Source organism: Mirounga leonina, unplaced genomic scaffold, assembly GCF_011800145.1.
Source record: "Mirounga leonina isolate KUSES-001 unplaced genomic scaffold, KU_Mleo_1.0 Mir_154, whole genome shotgun sequence".
NCBI lineage: Eukaryota > Metazoa > Chordata > Mammalia > Carnivora > Phocidae > Mirounga > Mirounga leonina.
Window position 1 is genome coordinate 4,679,549 of NW_023270389.1, and position 19,210 is coordinate 4,698,758.

Sequence of the window (19,210 nt, forward strand, 5' to 3'; positions counted from 1 at the left end):
CAATTTATTCCTCTGAAATGAAAAATTCTCTCTCCCAATGGATAAATGCAGAGTACCTCGGGCTCTCTGGGGAACTTGCAGAGGTGCTATAAAAATAATCAATCATGGCAGTAAGGGAAAAAAATTTTTTTTTCACATCAGAAGGAGGGAGCACATGAAAACATAAGAAACAAACTTACCAAATTTTGCCTTTAAATTTGCAGGGTTTTTTAGTAGCAGGTATGTTCCAACAAAAAGGGAAAAAGAACTACAGATCAGACCAAAGAAGTCCTCTGAAGAATATTTCAAATTGGCTTCCACTGGCTAAAGGAATATCCCACCCACAGCTCCAAATCCAACTCTTTTCCTAAAATGTCAGCCAATCTTACCAGCTTCCAGAGACTTAGCTATCATAAATACACGAAAGAAAAGTTCCCATTATGCCAGTTTCACACAAAAATGCCTCTGATGTAAGTGAATGTTCACACACCAGCTTAACACGTAAGGATAGCTTGTATTTTCCAGCCAGGACCTTACATTCAGTCCCCCACCTCAGCTTTCTACTACTTCTTCAACCCCTAAAGCAAAAACTTTTTGAAAATTCAGTCTCTTATTCCCCAAATCCAGGATCTGGGCCTCCTCCTACTTCAAGTTTCTCCTATGTTCCCTCTTTGAATTTCTATCCCATCTATCAGTGCTTGCATCCAGAGCCATTGCTTATGTCATTTCATTCCAAATTCAATAATCTGCCAAAGTCATCTGTTTTGCCCATCATATGGTCCCCAACTCCTTGTGGTCTAATGGTGGTTTTCCTATGACCTGGCAGACAGAATAAGCTCCCACCCTGCTTCCCAACTCTCTACCAGAGCAGACCAAACAAACAGCCCATTTGTTGCATCTTTGTACTTCCCCTCCCCTCTGGAACTTTAGAATGAAAATAACAAGGGGCACCTGGGTGGCTCAGTTGGTTAGGTTAAGCATCCCCTTCCCCTCAGGTCATGATCCATCGGGCTCCCCGCTGAGCAGGGAGTCTGCTTCTCCTTCTCCCTCTGCCTGCTGCTCCCCCTGCTTGTGCGCGCGCGCTCTCTCTCTCTCTGATAAATAAATAAAATCTTAAAAAATAAAGAAAAATAAAAGTCTAGTAATAACCAGCTTTGAGATTATATGCCCTAAATTAGCTTATATTCTACTTGTATGCTACGTGAATCAAGACATCCCTTACTTAATATTTTAAGCTAACGACATATAAGATTTGTTAACATCTTTAAGACTTAACAAGAACCGTAAATAATCCAGATAATTCTAGATAAACAAGTCTAGTTATCTAGATAAATCTAGATAAACAAGATAGCAATTTTTTTTTTTAAAGATTTCATTTATTTGACAGAGGCACAGCGAGAGAGGGAACACAAGCAGGGGGAGTGGGAGAGGGAGAGGCAGACCTCCTACTGAGCAGGGAGCCCGATGCGAGGCTCGATCCCAGGATCCCGGGATCATGACCTGAGCCGAAGGCAGATGCTTAACGACTGAGCCACCCAGGCGCCCCGTCCATATACTTTATTATTTGAATTTTTAAAACAAGATGTATTTGCTTATTATAACAACTGAAATTTTTAAAAATAAATTAATTAGTAGCTACAATATAATCAATTCCAAACATGGTGCCAGGCACTATGCTGGGGCATCAAGGACATTTATCATAACACTCACAGAGATGAGAGAGATAAATATTGACTGGTTAGGCCCAAAGGAAGGCTGAGAAACGGACGTTCAGAAAGGTTAGATGGTGGTGCCTGAGTCGCAATCTGACCCACGTCTGTCCAGATCCAAATAAGATGCTCTGATCTTTCTATGACATCACACAGCTAATGAGGAATGTGATTTAACCATGAGCCTCAAATTCACATAAAAAGGAACTGTGATATGACAGAACTCTATTAGAGCTACTAATATTTTTGTGCAAGATTTATCCTTTGTTTACATGTTTCTACACATAATTGAACTGAAAACTAGCTGCTCTGTAATGTGCTTCCTGTGGGTGAGCTGAGTGGCACCCAAGTGGATGGAGAGAGAAACAAGTGATTACAGCCCACATGGAAGATAACCGAGCCTTGTTTTAGAAATGAAGGCAGACTGAACAGCACCGTACTGCTGAGCAGCAGACAGACAACAACAAAGAAGGGAGGAAGCGCCCTCAACCTCAATCTGCTTCTTAGCCCAGGCACAGAGAGACTCTGGATTGACCAGAGAGGTGGGTATTACCTAGGACAGGTGAGGTATTTTCAAGGCCAAGAAGTCCAGTTCTGTAAAAACATTACTGCTACACTTACGAAGCTGGCCGGTCTTGTCTGAGGTCAATGGTGAAGACAACTGCATCTTCACCTGCAGATAGGAACGTACAGGGAGAGTCCGGTTCCAGGGCCAACTGAGGGACAAAAAAACAAAGGTTTCTATAGATTAGAATTAGAAGCCATCTAGTTCACTCCTTTATCTTTAGGAAGGACTGCATTTTTAAATATCTCAGCAAGAGACATGTCCAGCTTTTTTGTTGTAAAACCCCAGGAAAGGAACTAATAAACCCATTTGCTCTTGTTCTATGTGAATTTGTTACAGCTTGTTTATTCCATTCAAATAAAAAGGACAGGAGTTTTGCTATTTCAACTAAGTCCCCAAGGGATCTATCTGAATAAGGTACCAAAGAAAAACATCAACCATTTTGGTTCATTCTCAAACAAAATCAATTAAACTCTCAGATGGGTAGAGAAAATGGTGCCCAAGTTTCACTCCTTACACTTTAGTTGTAAAAATTAGTTAACTAATGGGTTGAAGGTAGGCTTAAAAATCAAAGAAATAGGTAACTTTCGTATTTTCTGTGCCATCTGGGCTAGAAAAGGACATTCCAGGTCCACCTACCTATCAGCTTAGGGTTTGTAAAAGAGGTCCACCCTCCTACAGCATGACCACTCTGACATTAGGCAGCTCCCAGCTCCTCACTGGCTGCCCCACAACTGTCTGTTCTATATTCCCAGTCCTAAATAGGGCTTCCATAAATAGTACTGTCTGTGCCCTGAGACCTGAGAGAAAAGTTGGAGCTCTCACGCGTGAGGAGCGACCACTAGGACCTTGGAGCTCTTAAGGTGTTCTAGATACAACCAAAATAAATTTAAGAGGTTTGGAAGACACAGGAGACCTCAAGGATTTCCAAACCAACCACTGGTCAGCTTAGGGGTTAGGTATAATCAACTGAATGCTGAATGTACAAGATCTAGAAAGCTTTCAAATACTGCACTTGCAAGAAGTTTAAGGTGGCTGCTTTTTCTCCTTTTTTATCTACAAATTTTAGGACAAAAGAAATGAGGCAGGTGACACAATGGGCAGAGATCTGGGAAGGCCCTGGCTGAGATCCTTGGTTGAGGAGCTAGACCACACAACCATGAGGGCAAGAGCTTACTTACCTTGTGGGATGCTCCCTTGTGCTGGGCCACACGCTTCGTATTCTTGCAACACTGTGTGGCAGACAGCTCTGCTACCCGCACCTGCCCATCACGGGCACACATGGCCAGAGTGGAATCACCACTGTTAGGAAGGAACTTGGCCTGGGATATTAATGAGAAAAGGGACATACAAAAGAAACTGAGGAGGTGAATTTGAGAGGGGAAAACTGTAATAACAACCCTAACCCATCCCTTTGGTCGCACAACAGCTGGAAACTTAGCTTTCCTAGCCTTATACCGTTGGCTCAACTCCAATTTCTTCCAAGAGTTAAAGAAGAGGGAGGAAAACCTGATGTAAGAGAGCATTTCTGTTGACTCTGCAAGGCTGAACTGGTACAGGGTAAGTGCTCGGGTGAACTAGGACTACGCTTACTAGGGGAGAAATGTAAGGAAAAGAGGAGGAAAACCTATCTTGATTCAGGAAGCAAACAGAAATTTGCTACAAAGGAAACCAGAGGGGCTGTTGGGGAAGTGATCGTGCCCAGGAATCAGTGCCAGTACCAAAATGATGGATGGGGCTGGTGAGTAAACAGAGAATGACAAGGCTAACAAATACTCATCAAATGTTTATTAAGCACCACGAATGGTTCTAAACTGCTTAACTTCTATTGTTGTGTAACTCTCGTGGTCCTCTGGGTTATTAGTTCTACACTACAGATTAAAGACAGAGATTAAAGAATTTGCCCAAGATCACAAAGCTAATGAGGGGTAGTGCCAGGAACTGAACCCAGTATGGCTCAAGAGCCTCCGCTCTGACACTGTACGCCTCCCCCCGGGCACACTGAGTACCTTCCTGAGGACTTCCAAGCAGCCCACCTATCATAAGGCTTCCAAATGCCTCTGTGCTTAGGAAAAACAAAAGGCTGTCAACGGGTCTTTCAGGGCATTTAACTCCTCTAAGTCATCACGGGAGCCATGGCAGGCTGAGTCCTGATGCCTAATTCTACCACAACTCACTGTCAGCTCCCACTCCAGGCATCTCAGGCTTGTCTAACTGCTGCCTGCCTTTCTCAATTGCTGTTCCGCTCCCTTGTCTCACCTGGAAGACATTGCTTTTGTGGCCGCTCTCAAAGTCCAGTACTGGCTGCCGCCGCACCCAGTCCCAAACCACCACTTTCAGGTCATCGCTGCCACTGGCCAGCCAGGTGCCGCGCTGGTTAAAGTGCAGGGTGTTGACACAACCAGTATGGCCCTCAAGCCCATGCTGCAGGCGGAAACGCTGCACAAAGACTCTTGCTCCACAAGCCTCATACACAAAGCGGGCACTGGAACCCAGCTCCCGCTCCCGAAGAGCAGGAAGGGCCTGCCAGCGAGGGCGGGGCAGGGCGGATGTCTCAGAAGACACCCAGTCCTCCAGGGCTCGCTCATCATCTGACGAGTCCTGGTCACGGCTGGCCCGCTTCCGCTGGACACGGCGCCGAGGATGCTCTTCCTCCTCCTCTTCTTCTTCCTCTTCCTCCTCCGAGCGGTCATGGACCTGGTTTTCATCGTTGATGGAGTAATGGCCAGTGTCCTCCATGCTGTCAGAGTCCTTATCTTCACCTGAGCTCTCTGTATCTGTACCCCGACTTCCTGGGCTGGTGCGGTTGGGGCCACCATCATCCCCAGTCAAACTCAAGCTCAGGTCTGAGGCCTCCACTTCAATGCCTGAGGATGTCTCCCTCCCCTCCTCAGCGCCAGACATCTCCTCTGGACTGCTGGACAGGCTTCCTGCATGTTAGTGAGGAACGGGTGGGTGAGGGGGAAATAAGGAAATGGGAGAGTGATCAGAAGGATGTCCCCGCCTTAGTCCAAGAAATCATCACATCAAAAGATCCAGACACCAACTTTGGTTACAGTGTTTTTGTTCAAATGCTTACAAAGACTACCTTCTGAAAGGGAATCTTGAAAAGGACAAGAAACTGAAAAGATTAAGACCAAAGCCACATGCAAATAAAGGTACTTCAACACAAGTGAAGAACTGCAGGACAGCCTAAGAGTCTCCTGCAAAGCACGGACCAGCTGTGTCCAAATACATCCAATACAACCACCTTAAGCTCTGTTCTGCTGGGACGCACATCCATTAGCCACAGCACATAATTAAACCGAATATAAGAAAAAAGAATAGCCATCCCAGCAAGAGTTGGTATAGACATCTTCTCAGAGAAAGGCAGAAAATAAGAGATTAAAATCATTCAGACAATGGGTGTGGAGTTGAACTATTTCTTATGTCAAGAAAGCACCACTCCCCCACCCTTCCTAAATCCTAATTTCTTCCCTTGAGGTCCTATAATCCATTAACAATCCAAAGGAAGTAGAAGGGACAAGTGGGGATTGTGATCATTAGAATGGGTTCTTGCTCACTTTTCACTAATAAATATATCCACTTCCATTAATGTGATGATGTTAATGCTACTATTAGTTAAAGGACTCTTTATTGAGGTAGAGTTTTATCAGGAAGCATACACAAATATCTGAGAAGGAAAGTTCACCATATCCTAGGTCTGCCATGCTGGTGGTTATAAAAGAACTGGGTCACTTTGAGCAATCTAATCCCCGACAATTAGATACTGCATTCTCCTATCTAAGAGCAGCCAAATCATATTTCAGTGAGCACTCCTACAATGTGCTAGAGCCATATGACGACAACTTCCACACTGAAGCCAAGGTATGAAGGAAGGAAGGCGGGAATGAGGACTTTAAACACTATTCACGGCCTCCTTTTCTGATGATTACAAACTTGACGTCGCCAGAAGTAAAGGCTGTTAGGAACAGCAGACCAGGCATGTGCAACGCTGGTAGGATCTATCCAACCCCACAAGGACGTCGAAAGGATTCCAAGTAGCGCCTGACAGCCTAGTCACCTGGACTAGAGCAGTAATTTCCAAAGATCTTTGCAGCAACGGAACCCCTGCACGACAAACTCTCAGGCAAAACCCACCACGGAAAACAGATGAACAATACAAGCACATTGGTTCAAATGGCCACAGAAGGTTGGGAGACTTGTAAACAGCTCTTTTCAGAAAGTACCTCAACTAAGATCCCAGCATGAAAACAATGGGTGTAGGAACTGGAAGAAAAAGGGGGTAAGTGCAGCAATTTGTTCCTAGGAACTACACTTGCTGAGACCGCTGTGTATGCTGAGAAAGATTAGTAGTTTTGGTTTCTCAAATACAATTGGCTTTGAAACTGGGAGTAGTGAGAAAGGATAAAACACCACACATTTCACTTCTGTGGAGAAGGAAAACTAAAACACCAAATCTCCTAGCATTTCTTGTTAAAATTATGATTAACCAATCAAGACGACTTGGGAGCTCTCCCATATTAACACAAGGGCCAGAGTCAATCACAAGCTCAGCAGGGGGACCCTAACGGTCAGTGACCAAGATCCAGAGGTCAACAAATTTTTTCTATCAAGGGCCTTCACAGGCCACATGCAGGCTGGATCTGGCCCTCAGGCCATAGTCTGCCAATCCCTGATCTAGCTGATGGCCAAATTCCAAATCAGTTATATACCTCAAACCACCTAGAACCCTGAGTCTCTCAACGAAGCCCAGTGAAAAATCTGAACCACTTTCTTTTACAGATGAATGAACAGCACTGGTAAGAGAACACAGGGTCAATAAACAGCATGTTGAAAAATCTCACTTTCCCTTACTTAACTTCACTGCTCTACCAATCTCATCAACTGGAATTGAGCCTATAATCCTGATCTGCAACGTGCTAAAGAATGCTGAACACTGTGCTGCCCAATCATATCCATTTGAAGGACATTTCTCTAGTTTAGAAGTTGGCTCAGGGTTCAAGCATTAATCGAATAATCTGTTATCAAAATCTTGATATTCTACCTTCAAACGTGCCTTAGACCCAGTGAATTCACACCTAGCTAGACCCTACAAAGAACGCAGGCCAGCCCTACTCCAGTCAGTTTAGGCTGTAACTTCCATCTCTCGTCTGCTATCTCTACCGAACTAGGACCTGCCGTAGAAAGAGACCTCTCATCACAACTAGGGAACCTTACCTTCCCACAGCTCCTTTGTTTCCACCACCAACTGATCTTTTCCTTCTAGGTTTCAGCCACTCTTACAACCTTTCAGAATTCCAAACTACTTGAACTCCTCCTAATGGCACACCTCTATTATTGATTTTCTGGAAACAGATAGAAGTTGAAGGAACAAAAGTACCAGATAGTTCAGGGTGTCTCCTGTGTAGCTTTCTACACACAAAACAACACAGAAAGGGTCCACTCTTAGGAAAGATTTTCTTCCCTCCACTAAAATCCAGGTCTCCACTTTCTTTGGGGGAGAAGAAGAACCTCAGGTGGCCCCTTACCATTGGCTAAGTCTGTTTTGCCATCTGCGCTGCTCCCTTTGCTGGACATCTTGAATGATGTTTATTGTGGCCAGCCTGCATTTAGGAAAGGAAGAAAATGAAACAATTAGGAAATAATCTGGGAGAGAAGATAAAAGGGACCGTACATTTAACCATGCACAGCCTTTGTCATTTTCATAAAAATGATTTTTTGAGGGATGCTTGGCTGGCTCAGTCAGTAGAGCACACGACTCTTGTTCTAGTGCTCTAATGCACTAAGTTCGAGCCCCACATTGGGTGTAGAGACTACTTAAAAAAAAAAGTTTTGAGTGTGTGCTCAACAGGGCTTGTCAGCTGCTGAAAATGAGACTGGATCCCCCTCCCCTATGTCTAAATTCCATAAAGGGACATATCTTTGGGAGGTCAACTGCCATCTCTTTACCTGAGTAGCTGGCAGTGATTTCTGAAATGGGAAAGAAGGAACCGAGATCAAACCTGCACCAGCAGGCATATACCCAGTGACAGGTACTACAAGCAGAGAGCTCTAACACAAAGAGCTGGCTTCAGCCTTGCCCTCTAGGCAAGAATCTTCTGTTGTAAATTTAGTCATATATTTCATCCATAAGTTCTATGAAAGACATGTCTTCGTAACATGAAGAGGCGGGTCAGACTCTGAATATCACCTTACGCACAAATCAAGAGAGACAGAAGAGACCGAGCTATTGGGGTGAGAGCTTGGGCCGTATATTCACTCAGGAGCCAAGCTTCAAACTTAACAGGCACAGGTATTAACTACGGATTATAAGAAGTAGAGCCAAATTAGAATTCAGGAGGACCCTCCCCCCAAGAAAGAACCTAAAAGGTTTCTTTCTTCCTCTTACAACTGGGGAAGAAAGTTGTAAGCTGGGGAAGAAAAGGGCCACATTTCCATTAAACCATCTCAGTCCATTTCAAAAGTGGCAAACATCATTTCACCTAATTCCACCAACTTTCACCAGATTTGTCTGTTTGGCAAAGCCTTATCTGGGAATCGGGGTACCTAGCTTTTTTCCTTTCATACCACTGTAACACATTCATTATTTTGACAGGGCCTCACTCCCACCTCGAGCGAATTCCAAAGAGCAAAGAATAATATTATTCAGACCAGAATTTTGTTAAGCCCTTTCAGTGCCTGGACAAAAGGCACTGGTCAAAGACAAAGTATGATTATGACTCCAGTCCTCGTACCCAGGCACACTGGCTTCTAATCTTTCAACAGCCCTTTCATTCCCATAACAATTATCCCAGAAGCAGCCCCATCCTTATCCTGACCCCCTACTCTCCTCTACAGAAATCCAAGTTGCTTCAAAAAGTGTCCCCTGCCAAGAGACAGCTGCCCAAAGCTTGCTCCGCAGGCCAGGGCGGGGGAGTAGCAAAAACACACAGGCAGGACGGAGGCCGAGTCTGAGGAAGGACCTGGAAGGGTGCTGGGATGCAACGCCAACAAAGCACAGATTTGTGCAGCCACGTCAAAAACACCAGCGAAGAGCGGTTTGCAGAGCAGGCTGTTTTCCTCCTCCTACTCCAAGGAGGTATTTTTGCACAGCATTCTTCACACAGCACTGGTTTTTTCCTGTTGGTAGTCCCTATTTATATTCTTGAGCATCTCGGCAATATCTTCTTCCCCACCGAGGGTTTAACTTAATTACATTAACTGCAAAAGTCCTGTGAGATGGGGAAAACAAGCGCACTACTTTGTTAAGATTAAAGACTCAGGTCATAAGCACACGTTCCGGTCAACTGAGAGAGATCTGATGTTTCCTCACCTCCAGAAGCAAAACTCTCAACCATACCATACTGTCCACCCCACCATTATCACTTTCCAAAGAAAAAAGTGGCTCCAGAGACCCTTCCTCAGAACTGAACTGCATCAATTCCTACAGAAGCCCAGACTGCCTGAGCCACAGACACATAAGGCGCTAGAGAATCCATTTGCTCTCCCAGCCTCCATGACCAGGAGGAGCCAGAGCTCCCAGCCCTGAGAGGCGGGAAAAGCAGAGCCATACGGGTCAACCCATACTGAGAGGTTGCAGAGCTTCTCTTCTGGGGAAAGTGGTTTAAGGTTCTTACAAAAAGAGATCTTCTTTTTGAGGAAGAAAAATTGACAGAATGTATTGCTAAATTCAGAAACAGGGACAACCCTGTGAATGCTCATGCCAACCCTGTTTAATCACAGAGTTGGTAGGCAGATAGCTTCTAAAGGTCACATTTTAGGGGCCAGAGAGTTTAGCAAAATTAGTTCTAGACTGAAAATCAGTCCAGGGTTGTAATATCAGCTAAGCCATTAGTATCCTTTCTGACCATGAATGAGCTACTTAACCTTCTCTAGACTTCCTTTTCTTTTGTAAGCTAGTATTAGTAATTCCAAGATGGTACAGGTAAGTAGAATTATATGTTAGAAGCTCTGCAGCAGGATGCTCTGGAGCAGTGGTCTCAAAACGGATTATAAACCCGGATCAGTGAAAAGTTTTACCATGAATCTTCAATATGTAGATCTAATCAAGTCACATTAAATACTAAGTTTAATTTTTCTAGAAAAAAATAAATTCCAACATTCTTTTTCTATACATTACTGGACCATCTTCAATGCCCCTTGGGGTGCACACCTTCCCCCTTTGGAGGACCACTTTTTCAAAAAGCCAAGAAATGATGACAATAAAATACAATCACTTTGGAAATGACCTGTTATTCTTATCGTATACATTTCTATCAGAATGAAGAAATTTAAAACCATCTCAACTCTGGGGCAGGAGTTAAAGTATCCAAATTAAAATAGGCAAGATGCTGTGACGGTGCCCTTGGTCTCAAGTATAGGAACCATTCTAGAATCTCTTTCATCACCAAAGAATATAACCTTATTTTACAATCAGAAGTTAGGGACCATACTTGACCCAAACATAAATTAGCTTCTTCATTCTTTAATGCACTACATTCCCAACAAATCCACTGCTTTTACCTTGATCAATTTCCATGTAAAATCCAGTCCAGAGCAAACCAATCTGAGCCTGGAAGAGCTGATGAGCTCACTGTCCCAGGTAGCTGGGGGAGTTTAATTAGATTAGCTCTACTGCCTACACTCTAAAAATAACCATAACCCCTGCCAAACTGAAGGTTAAAGAGTAAACTATTGGGGGATGGGGGAAAAAAGATTCAAGTGCCATTTTAATTTCTACCCTAGAAATTCCAGTGACCTAGATTTCTCTTGTGTCAATAAAAAGGCTTTAAATTTTTAACCAAATATATGACAAATTATTAACTAAAAACCAAGCAAAGGGGCAGGTAATACAAAGTATAAAAGTACTTTGTGGAAGAGGTACCAAACATGTCTTGTTTAAAACTACTGGGGCTGCTTTCTTTTCCTAATATTGATTAAAGATTTGTGTAAGAGACCACATACACCAGAGCAACAGGACATCCAAATGCCAAAAAAAAAAAGACAAGAAAAGAAAAAGGAAAAAACGGCAAGGAAAAAAGAACACAAGAAACCTTGACTTGTAACTTGTACAATATACAAAAACTAACTCAAAATGAATCATAGATCTAAATGTAAAAGCTCAAACAATATAACTTCCAGAAGAAAACAAAGAAGATAATGGTTGTGATACAGGTTAGGCAAATATTTAAGGACTCAAAATAAATAAATAAATAAATAAATAAACCACACAAACCGTGAAAGAAAAAATTAAATAACGGGACATATCAAAATAAAAATTTATTCTTCAAGAGACACTACTAAGAAAATGAAAAGACAAGCTATGGACTGGAAGAAAATATCTGCAAAAGACGGATTTCATAGAGGGCAGCAGCCCAAATCTACTTCTCACAGCTAAATAACAATCACCTGAAAAGATGCTCAACGTTTTCAGCCATTAGGGAAATGCAAATTAAAACTACAATAAACCTCTCTACGCCTATTAGAATGGCTAAAACTTATTAAAATAATAACAATGAAAGTTTCCTTTATCAAGTCCTAACAAGGAAGGGAGCAACTAAAGTCCCACACGCTGCTGGTAGAAATGCAAAATGGCAGTCACTGTGGAAAACAGTCTGGCAGTTTTTTATAAGGTCAAACACAAACTTACCATATAACCCAGGAATCCCACTCAGGTATGTACTCAAGAAAAATGAAAATATATGTTCACCCAGAAACCTATAGGTGAATGTTTTCTTTAGTGGCTTTATTTAGATTCACCAAAAACTGGGAACAATCAAATGTTCTTCTGCCAGGTCATGGATAATACGTAAGTTGTGGTCTAGCCACACAGTGGAATACTACTGAGCAATAAAAAGGAACAAATTATTGATACACAAAGCAATGCGGATGAGTGGCAAATATGTCATGCTGAGTCAAAGAAGCAAGACTCTGACAGCTACGTAATGATTCCATTCATGGGACGTGCTAAAAAAAAATAAACTATAGGGACAGACAGCAGAACATGGTTGGTCGGGGAAGAGAACTGACTGCAAACAGGCGTAAGAAAACTTCTGGAAGTGATGGAAATGTTCTATGACTATGACCTTGGTGGTGTCATGTGACTACATGTTTGTAAGAATCCACAGAATGAGTCACTGAGAAAAGGTGTAAATTTTACATGTATATAAATGATACCTCAAGAAGTCAGGCAAAGCGTTAAATGATGGCCAAAGCCCAACAATTAAAATTAAAAATACTAAATTCTCGGGGTGCCTGGGTGGCTCAGTCATTAGGCGTCTGCCTTTGTCTCAGGTCATGATCCCAGGGTCCTGGGATCGAGCCCTGCATCGGGCTCCCTGCTCAGCGGGAAGCCTGCTTCTCCCTCTCCCACTCCCCCTGCTTGTGCTCCCTCTCTCGCTGTGTCTCTCTCTGTCAAATAAATAAATAAATAAAATCTTAAAAAAAAAAAAAAAAATACTAAATTCTCAGGGCTGGGGCACCCGGGTGGCTCAGCTGGTTAAGCATCCGACTCTTCATCTCTACTCAGGTCTTGATTTCAGGGTCGCAAGTTCAAGCCCTGTGCTGGGCTCAAATGCTAGGCATGGAGCCTACTTAAAAAAATAATAATAATTAGAGTAAAATTAAAAATACTAAATTCTCAACACTGTGACTATTAACAGAAGTTAGCTCAAGTGGTCAATATGCCACAGTAAATGAGAGCAAAACATCAGTTCTTGTTTGAAAAAGAAAGTACAGGAGGAGTTTGGCTGCAACCAAAGCCACCTGTGATTTACCAGCAATGCCATGAAAGGCAGGATGAATCCTAAACTTATAAAAAGACTCCAATCCCACCATCTTGGTGACAACTAAAAGTATTGGGAGCTTAAAGTAGTTCAAAACAGTTCTGTGGTTGTACTAATTTGTATACTTAATGCTTCTTAATTTTATTTTTTAAATTTCTCTCAAATTTTCATTTTAACTCCCTTGGGGTCTAGGAAAATGGGTGTGATAATTCTTCCTCAGTTCAGGTCTGATGGGAGCATCAACAACTACAAACATTACAGTCCCTGATCCCTTTTACTAAGACCCGAGCTCACCCACCCCGTGAGTCCCCATGACTTACATAAGCCCAGCAGTCTGGCTTGGCGCACCTCTGCAACTCAAGTGCCCAGCTCTCCTACATCAACCCCCATAAGTTAAAGTGGACAAAGCTTTAGAATCTCCTCTGAAACTGAAAAATGGTGGTAGAAAATACTTCTATTATTAGAACAGATATCTGAGAGTCACGCAGTGTCTGGCTCCTCTTGGGAGGACAGACGTCCCAACACACCCATAACAGGACAGCTGTTCAGGGCCCATCTCCATCCACAGGACAAACTTGCCTTTCTGCCCTGGGCTCTGTGGTCCATCTGGAATCGACCAGTCCTACTTTCCCCATCCCCAACTGTGGTTTTCAAGCTGAAATGGCTCATTTTAAATTCATCCTCCTCACTTTATTTCTCTACTTCACAATAAACAGCTCCTCTAGCCAACTTTCCTGACTCCTGCCACGAGCCACACTCCCACTGTATGGTGTTTATCAATCAGAGAACCGCGGGCACTGAAATTCAAAGGATAACCCCAAGGAAACTGAAACTCATACTATATACAACATGTTTACAGGGGGATAGGCCTTTAGTTCTAGGCCACTCTCTACTGAGTATTAAGAGAAGGTGAATATCCTACAATGTCTCCTCTGGTACACTGACTGGAGAGAGGAGCAGAAAGAAACTATAAATGTTTCTGGATCAGGAAAATTAATCTCTATTCATGTTGTGCAGAAGATCTGACAGCACGGGGCAACCTAACCGTACAGCCCTCCAGCTGCCCTTGTTTATCCAACTCTAGGCCTCTGGCACCCCCCAGTGGCCCATCTATACACAGACAAGCTGGTCCTGCAACAACCTACGAGGCAACCCAGGAGGTACAAACACATCCAAGGCAGTCCTAATCCCCTCTGAAGCCAGTCATCAATTAGGGAAAATGAGTATATACAACGATGACAGAAGTGACACAAGCATTAGTGTCATAAAAAAAGATAAACTCAGCTTTGAAGGGGGGATAGGATTTCAGTGGGTAAAGCTGAGAAAGACCAGGACAAGGATGAGAAAATACAGGGAAGATGAAAACCCTGGTATGTCCAAGTCTGTTTGGGCTGGGTCATGGGGTGCACATGCTGATCAGTTAAAAAGGTGCATGGGGGGTGCTCAGGAAAATGATTCTGTCAAGGACAGCACTGAAATGGACAGAAAAGGAAGAAGAAACAAGTTTAAAACCTTCCAGTTGTTGAGGTAAAAAGCACTGAGCGCCTGTCTGAGGCTGCTGGCTGAGGAAATGAGAAGAAGGGAACGGATATGAGGACCCTGACGAAGCAGAGCAGACCGTACCTGGTTCAACGGTAATTACGAAGCGCCCCCCCAAATCAAGAAGACAAGTCTGAGTCGGGGTGCCCGGGGGAAATCAATGTCATAAATGAGAAGCTGCCATGTGTGGGAGAAGAGATGAATCTGATTTTGATTATGTTTAAAATCCAAGTTGACATGTCAGGAAGGTAGTGGAAAACAAAGGTAGGTCTGAAATTTGAGAAATTAGGGTCAGAGATACGGACTTGGGAATTACTGTACAGAGAAGCTTCAAAATCAACCACTTGTAAGTTATACCTCACTAAAAGACCAAAAATTTAAGTACCCAAGAAAGGTGAAAGAGTCCAAGGAAAAAATCCTTCGGAACACCAACCCTTAGGAAAAGAAATAAAAGGGAGACTGAAAAACACGCGGGAGAGTGGAAGGAATAATGAGTGTCAAACATCTCGGAAGTCAAGAGATAAAAAGGTTTCAAGAAGGTGGGGACCATCCACGTTTCAAATGCTTCAGAGAAGTACAGAAAGAGGCAGATTGAGGAAAGGCTCTGAGAGTCAGAACAGTGTTCTGTGGAGTTACCTCCGGTGTGGAGGGAGAACGCCATTTTCTCCCTCTTCAAGGATCAAAAAAGGATCCAGTTATCTCCTTCAGTGTAGTTACATCCATTAAAGTTCTTTCCTTAAAAAACTCATTAGCCTACCAATTAATCACAAACTGAGACCCATGCTTAAACAATTCAGAAATGTTTTTATTCATACTGTCACGTGGACAGACCTTTTATACTTTACATATGCTTTTATAAGACATACTGAACTCTTCCTTTCAACTTATTTGTTTCATCAGTTGGCACTGAAGCGCCCAGGTTTCTAAAGACAGCGCAAGGTATAATAAAAAAGGGTTTCCGGTGTCAGTCAGACCTGGGTTTGAATTCTGATTCTACCACTTAAGTCTGTTTCTCCTTCCATAAAATGAGACAATACCATTACCCTGCAGGAGCTGGTTTAGAGAATTAGAGACAACATTTTTGCAAACATGTACAAAATCTAGCTTCTCATTTCTGCTTCCAGACTGCATTTCCTAGAGAAGCCTGGGCTTCACCACTCAGCAACAATCCTTCAAACACTGTACACAACCGAGGACACAGTTCCAAGTCTATAAAATCTGCTTCCCTGCTCTCACTGGCCTCTGAAAGAATCAGAGAGCTCTGTCAGTATCTCTTGAGCACATTCATGCTCTATGAACTACGGTAAAGCAATATACCCAGGTGCCCAAAATATAAGCCTCCCACTCTTTCAGTTCTTCTCCCTCTTGAAGGTTCACTGGATAGCCGAGAACTTCAAAGCAATCCTCACAGATGATGAAGAAAACAAGGAATTCCTGCAGCAACTATACTACGAACAAGGAACTTCATTCCTCCTTTGGATGAATGCCTTCTCTCCCTGTTGGTAATACCAAATGCCCTCTGTTTATAGTTTATTGGCTTTAATCCTAATAACGGTATTTCAGAATATGTTAGGAATGCATGCTAATTCTTAAGTGCTGTCAGCAGCAATACAGCTAAGGAACTTTTTATGGCCATATTTAAGCCCATTTACCTCAATTTAAATGATTCTAAGGAAAAGTCATTTCTAAGGAAACTCCACTCTGTTTCCACAATGAAATGATTCACGTTTACATCAGAATCCAGACCCCATTACCAGTTTTTACCACTCACATTTCACATTTTTCTTTAATCACTGGAAAGGACACGGAAGTGTGGCACTCCAAAGATACAACTGACAATAAAACAATAAAAACAGAAAGGCTAAAGACATCAAAAGTGCCCTCCTACCTGCACTAGGTGAGAGGACAGAGTCTAACGCTGGGTCCTAGATAAGGTTAGAAACATGTCTGATAATGTGGCAAGGCTTAAAGTACACTAGAGGAATATAGCCTCCTGGCTACCACCAGAGGTGAAGCCTACAGATCTCCAGATGGCTAAGAAAAACCAAGAACAACAACAGAAGGACATGAGAGGCAAGCATGGATGCTTCGCATTAGAACTTCAACAGACCTCCTTAAATAGTATCATCAGAGGGCAAGAGCAAATACCTAACCTCTCAGATGCGATACTAAAAATGTTTGCAACAACACAATCCATTAGACATACATTTCAGTAATAAGATGCCATCTTTGTCATATTAATCACTCCCCATGCCCTATCTGCAAACTCAGAGCAGGCTCAGTTCATTAATTTATCTTTAGCATACACATTCCAGAGGTTAAGGCAAGTACTTGAGAAAGTGGGCTTCTGGCCCAGAAACTATGTCCTATGGAGACAGAGATAAAAGCCTGCTGTAAAGAAGTGTGACCAATTCACAAAATTCATTACACACTAACTTTCAAAGACCTTTCAAGGACTTTCTTCTCCAAGAAAATAACTGAATCAAGAACTTCTGACCAATCTTAACAGTGACAAAGTTTCTCTATTTTATTCACAAAAACATTAAGACGAAAAGTTTTCAATATTACTGCAATGCTAAGCTAAAATCACTGGCATCTGTCTCTGATATTAACACACACATGTCACCACCTCCACGTCTGTTGCTGATTCAATTCTTTCAGTCAGTTGCCTGGGTTCCAGATTGGGTGACAGTAAGTAGATTACCTTGGCTTACTGATAATTTGCTTTTTTAAAAAAGAAAAAGCTAATTCAATCTTAAAAACTAACTTAAACACCAATGTCATGCAATAAAAAGCTCTGTTTGGATAACTCTGTCTTTTATAATCTGCACCATTCCCAGACAGGTTTAGAATAACTTTTCTACAGTAGAAACAATCCAGAAACAAACCAATCTCCTGAAAACAAATTTAATTAGTCGCTTCATGATGTTAAAAGCCTGTAACTCACCTGCTAGAACACAGGACCAAGAGCATGAAAATCTGAAGGTCTGTCTCCCACAACAGAGCGCACTTCTGCAGAACGTCTTCTCCTAGAGTCCTTTTGCTCTTGAAATGTCAGTATTGTTTTAAACTGGCAACAAAAAGGCTGCTTTCTTTTAGCTCTCTCTGAAGACAAGCTTCTGTCTTAGGTTGATCCTAGTCAACACTAAGGATCACAGCACTGGTACTGGTTTCTATACATTCCACAGACCGCTGTATAAAATGCCCTGTCAGGTTGGCGGTGGGAATTAAGGTCACAAGCAAACCTAGCCTCCCACTTCAGCCATACTAGGAAATACTTCCTAATAAGATGTGACAATTCTTATTCAACGCCCTAAAACATAAAATATCTTCAGAAAGGTTAAGAATTTTACAGTTGTGGTCCAGAGACTAAGAATACTGGTTCACTGTATACAAAGATGTCACCTGGAGCTCAGAATGTGAAACCCCTGGGGGAGGAGGGATTCTTACCCAGCACCCAGAGAGGAAGAAAGTTATGCCTCTTTCAACATATGTGCTTTTCTCCTCCCAACCCCACCCCTCACCCAACACAGATCTCCAGATCTCATAAAAACACAATAATAAAAATGCACTCTCAGCCCACCTCAAAACCCTCAATCCAAAAGTCTACTTTTCAATAGGAGAATTTAGACCCTGGATGGTGGTAATGAAAGCTGATCAACTCTAATTTGATCACTGGCCTGAATGAATACAGTTGATTTCACTGCAATATTATCAACACTTTTAATTTTCATGTGCCCTTACCTCCCCCAAAAAGATGCAGAAGAAAAACCAATAAGAGAAGGTTAAAAACCTGCATCTTTGCCATCATATTGTTAAGATGGTCCAGCTAGGGAGATGAACTAAAATGTTCTGCACTCCCTGCTCCCTAGCCCAGACTCACTTCCAAGAACAAGGAGACCTTTTCATGGTCTAGTTCTCTGATGATCTATTGATGAGGATCACTGCAGAGCCCAATAGCTTGGAAAAAATGTATTCTCTTCAAGGCAAAAAGGAAAAAGCATAACGGGTAGCTGGAGCAGAGGTGGTGAACAACACTGAAGCAGCAAGGGAAGGAATTACAATCCTTGTGTCAACGCTGATCAGATGTGCTAACAGAGACCAGGAGGAAGGAAGCAATGAACTATGGAGAGGTACTGATGTTTAGTCTAAGAATGCATTTAGAGATATACACAGACTGACAACTAATATTTCCGCTGTCCTCTGACCTTGAACCCCCAAAACACCTACCTCAGTCATGTTCAGAAAATAACTCTAGGTGTGTACCCACAAAGCATACATCTAAGCTGACCAATTAAAAATGATTTAAAGAGAAAAAAAGAAGTGTAGACTAATGCATACCTTACTCAAGGCCATAGCAACGATGTGTAAAGAAAACATTTTTTTTTTAATGTCTATCATATGTCAGGCATTTAACAGCTTTATGTAGGTTCCCTCATACAATACTAACAATGACCCCAAGAGGTAAGCGGCATTATCCCACTTTTAGAGATGTGGAAATTAAGAGTCAGAGAAGTTTAAGTAGCTCGCCCAAGGTCACATGGCCAATAAATCTTAGTATTTAAACCCAGGTCTGTCCAGCTCTCAAGGCTGTATTCTCTCTTTACATCTTACTGATACACATACATGCCACCAATAATAATCTTATTCCA

At 42.5% G+C, this 19,210-nt stretch overlaps 1 protein-coding gene across 8 annotated transcripts in view; it reads right to left on the minus strand.

The window, feature by feature from the left end:
• The window catches only part of DCAF8 (DDB1 and CUL4 associated factor 8), a 39,318-nt gene that overhangs the window by 17,807 nt on the left and 2,301 nt on the right, over nucleotides 1-19,210 (minus strand). For all 8 annotated transcript variants that reach the window (XM_035009925.1, XM_035009926.1, XM_035009927.1 and 5 more), the window contains 4 exons: nucleotides 7,785-7,859; nucleotides 4,513-5,183; nucleotides 3,435-3,575; nucleotides 2,310-2,404 (listed from right to left, as the gene is read on the minus strand). In XM_035009925.1, coding sequence (XP_034865816.1) covers nucleotides 2,310-2,404; nucleotides 3,435-3,575; nucleotides 4,513-5,183; nucleotides 7,785-7,833 — 956 coding nt within the window. In that variant the 5' untranslated portion in view covers nucleotides 7,834-7,859. The remainder of the gene's footprint in view (nucleotides 1-2,309; nucleotides 2,405-3,434; nucleotides 3,576-4,512; nucleotides 5,184-7,784; nucleotides 7,860-19,210) is intronic.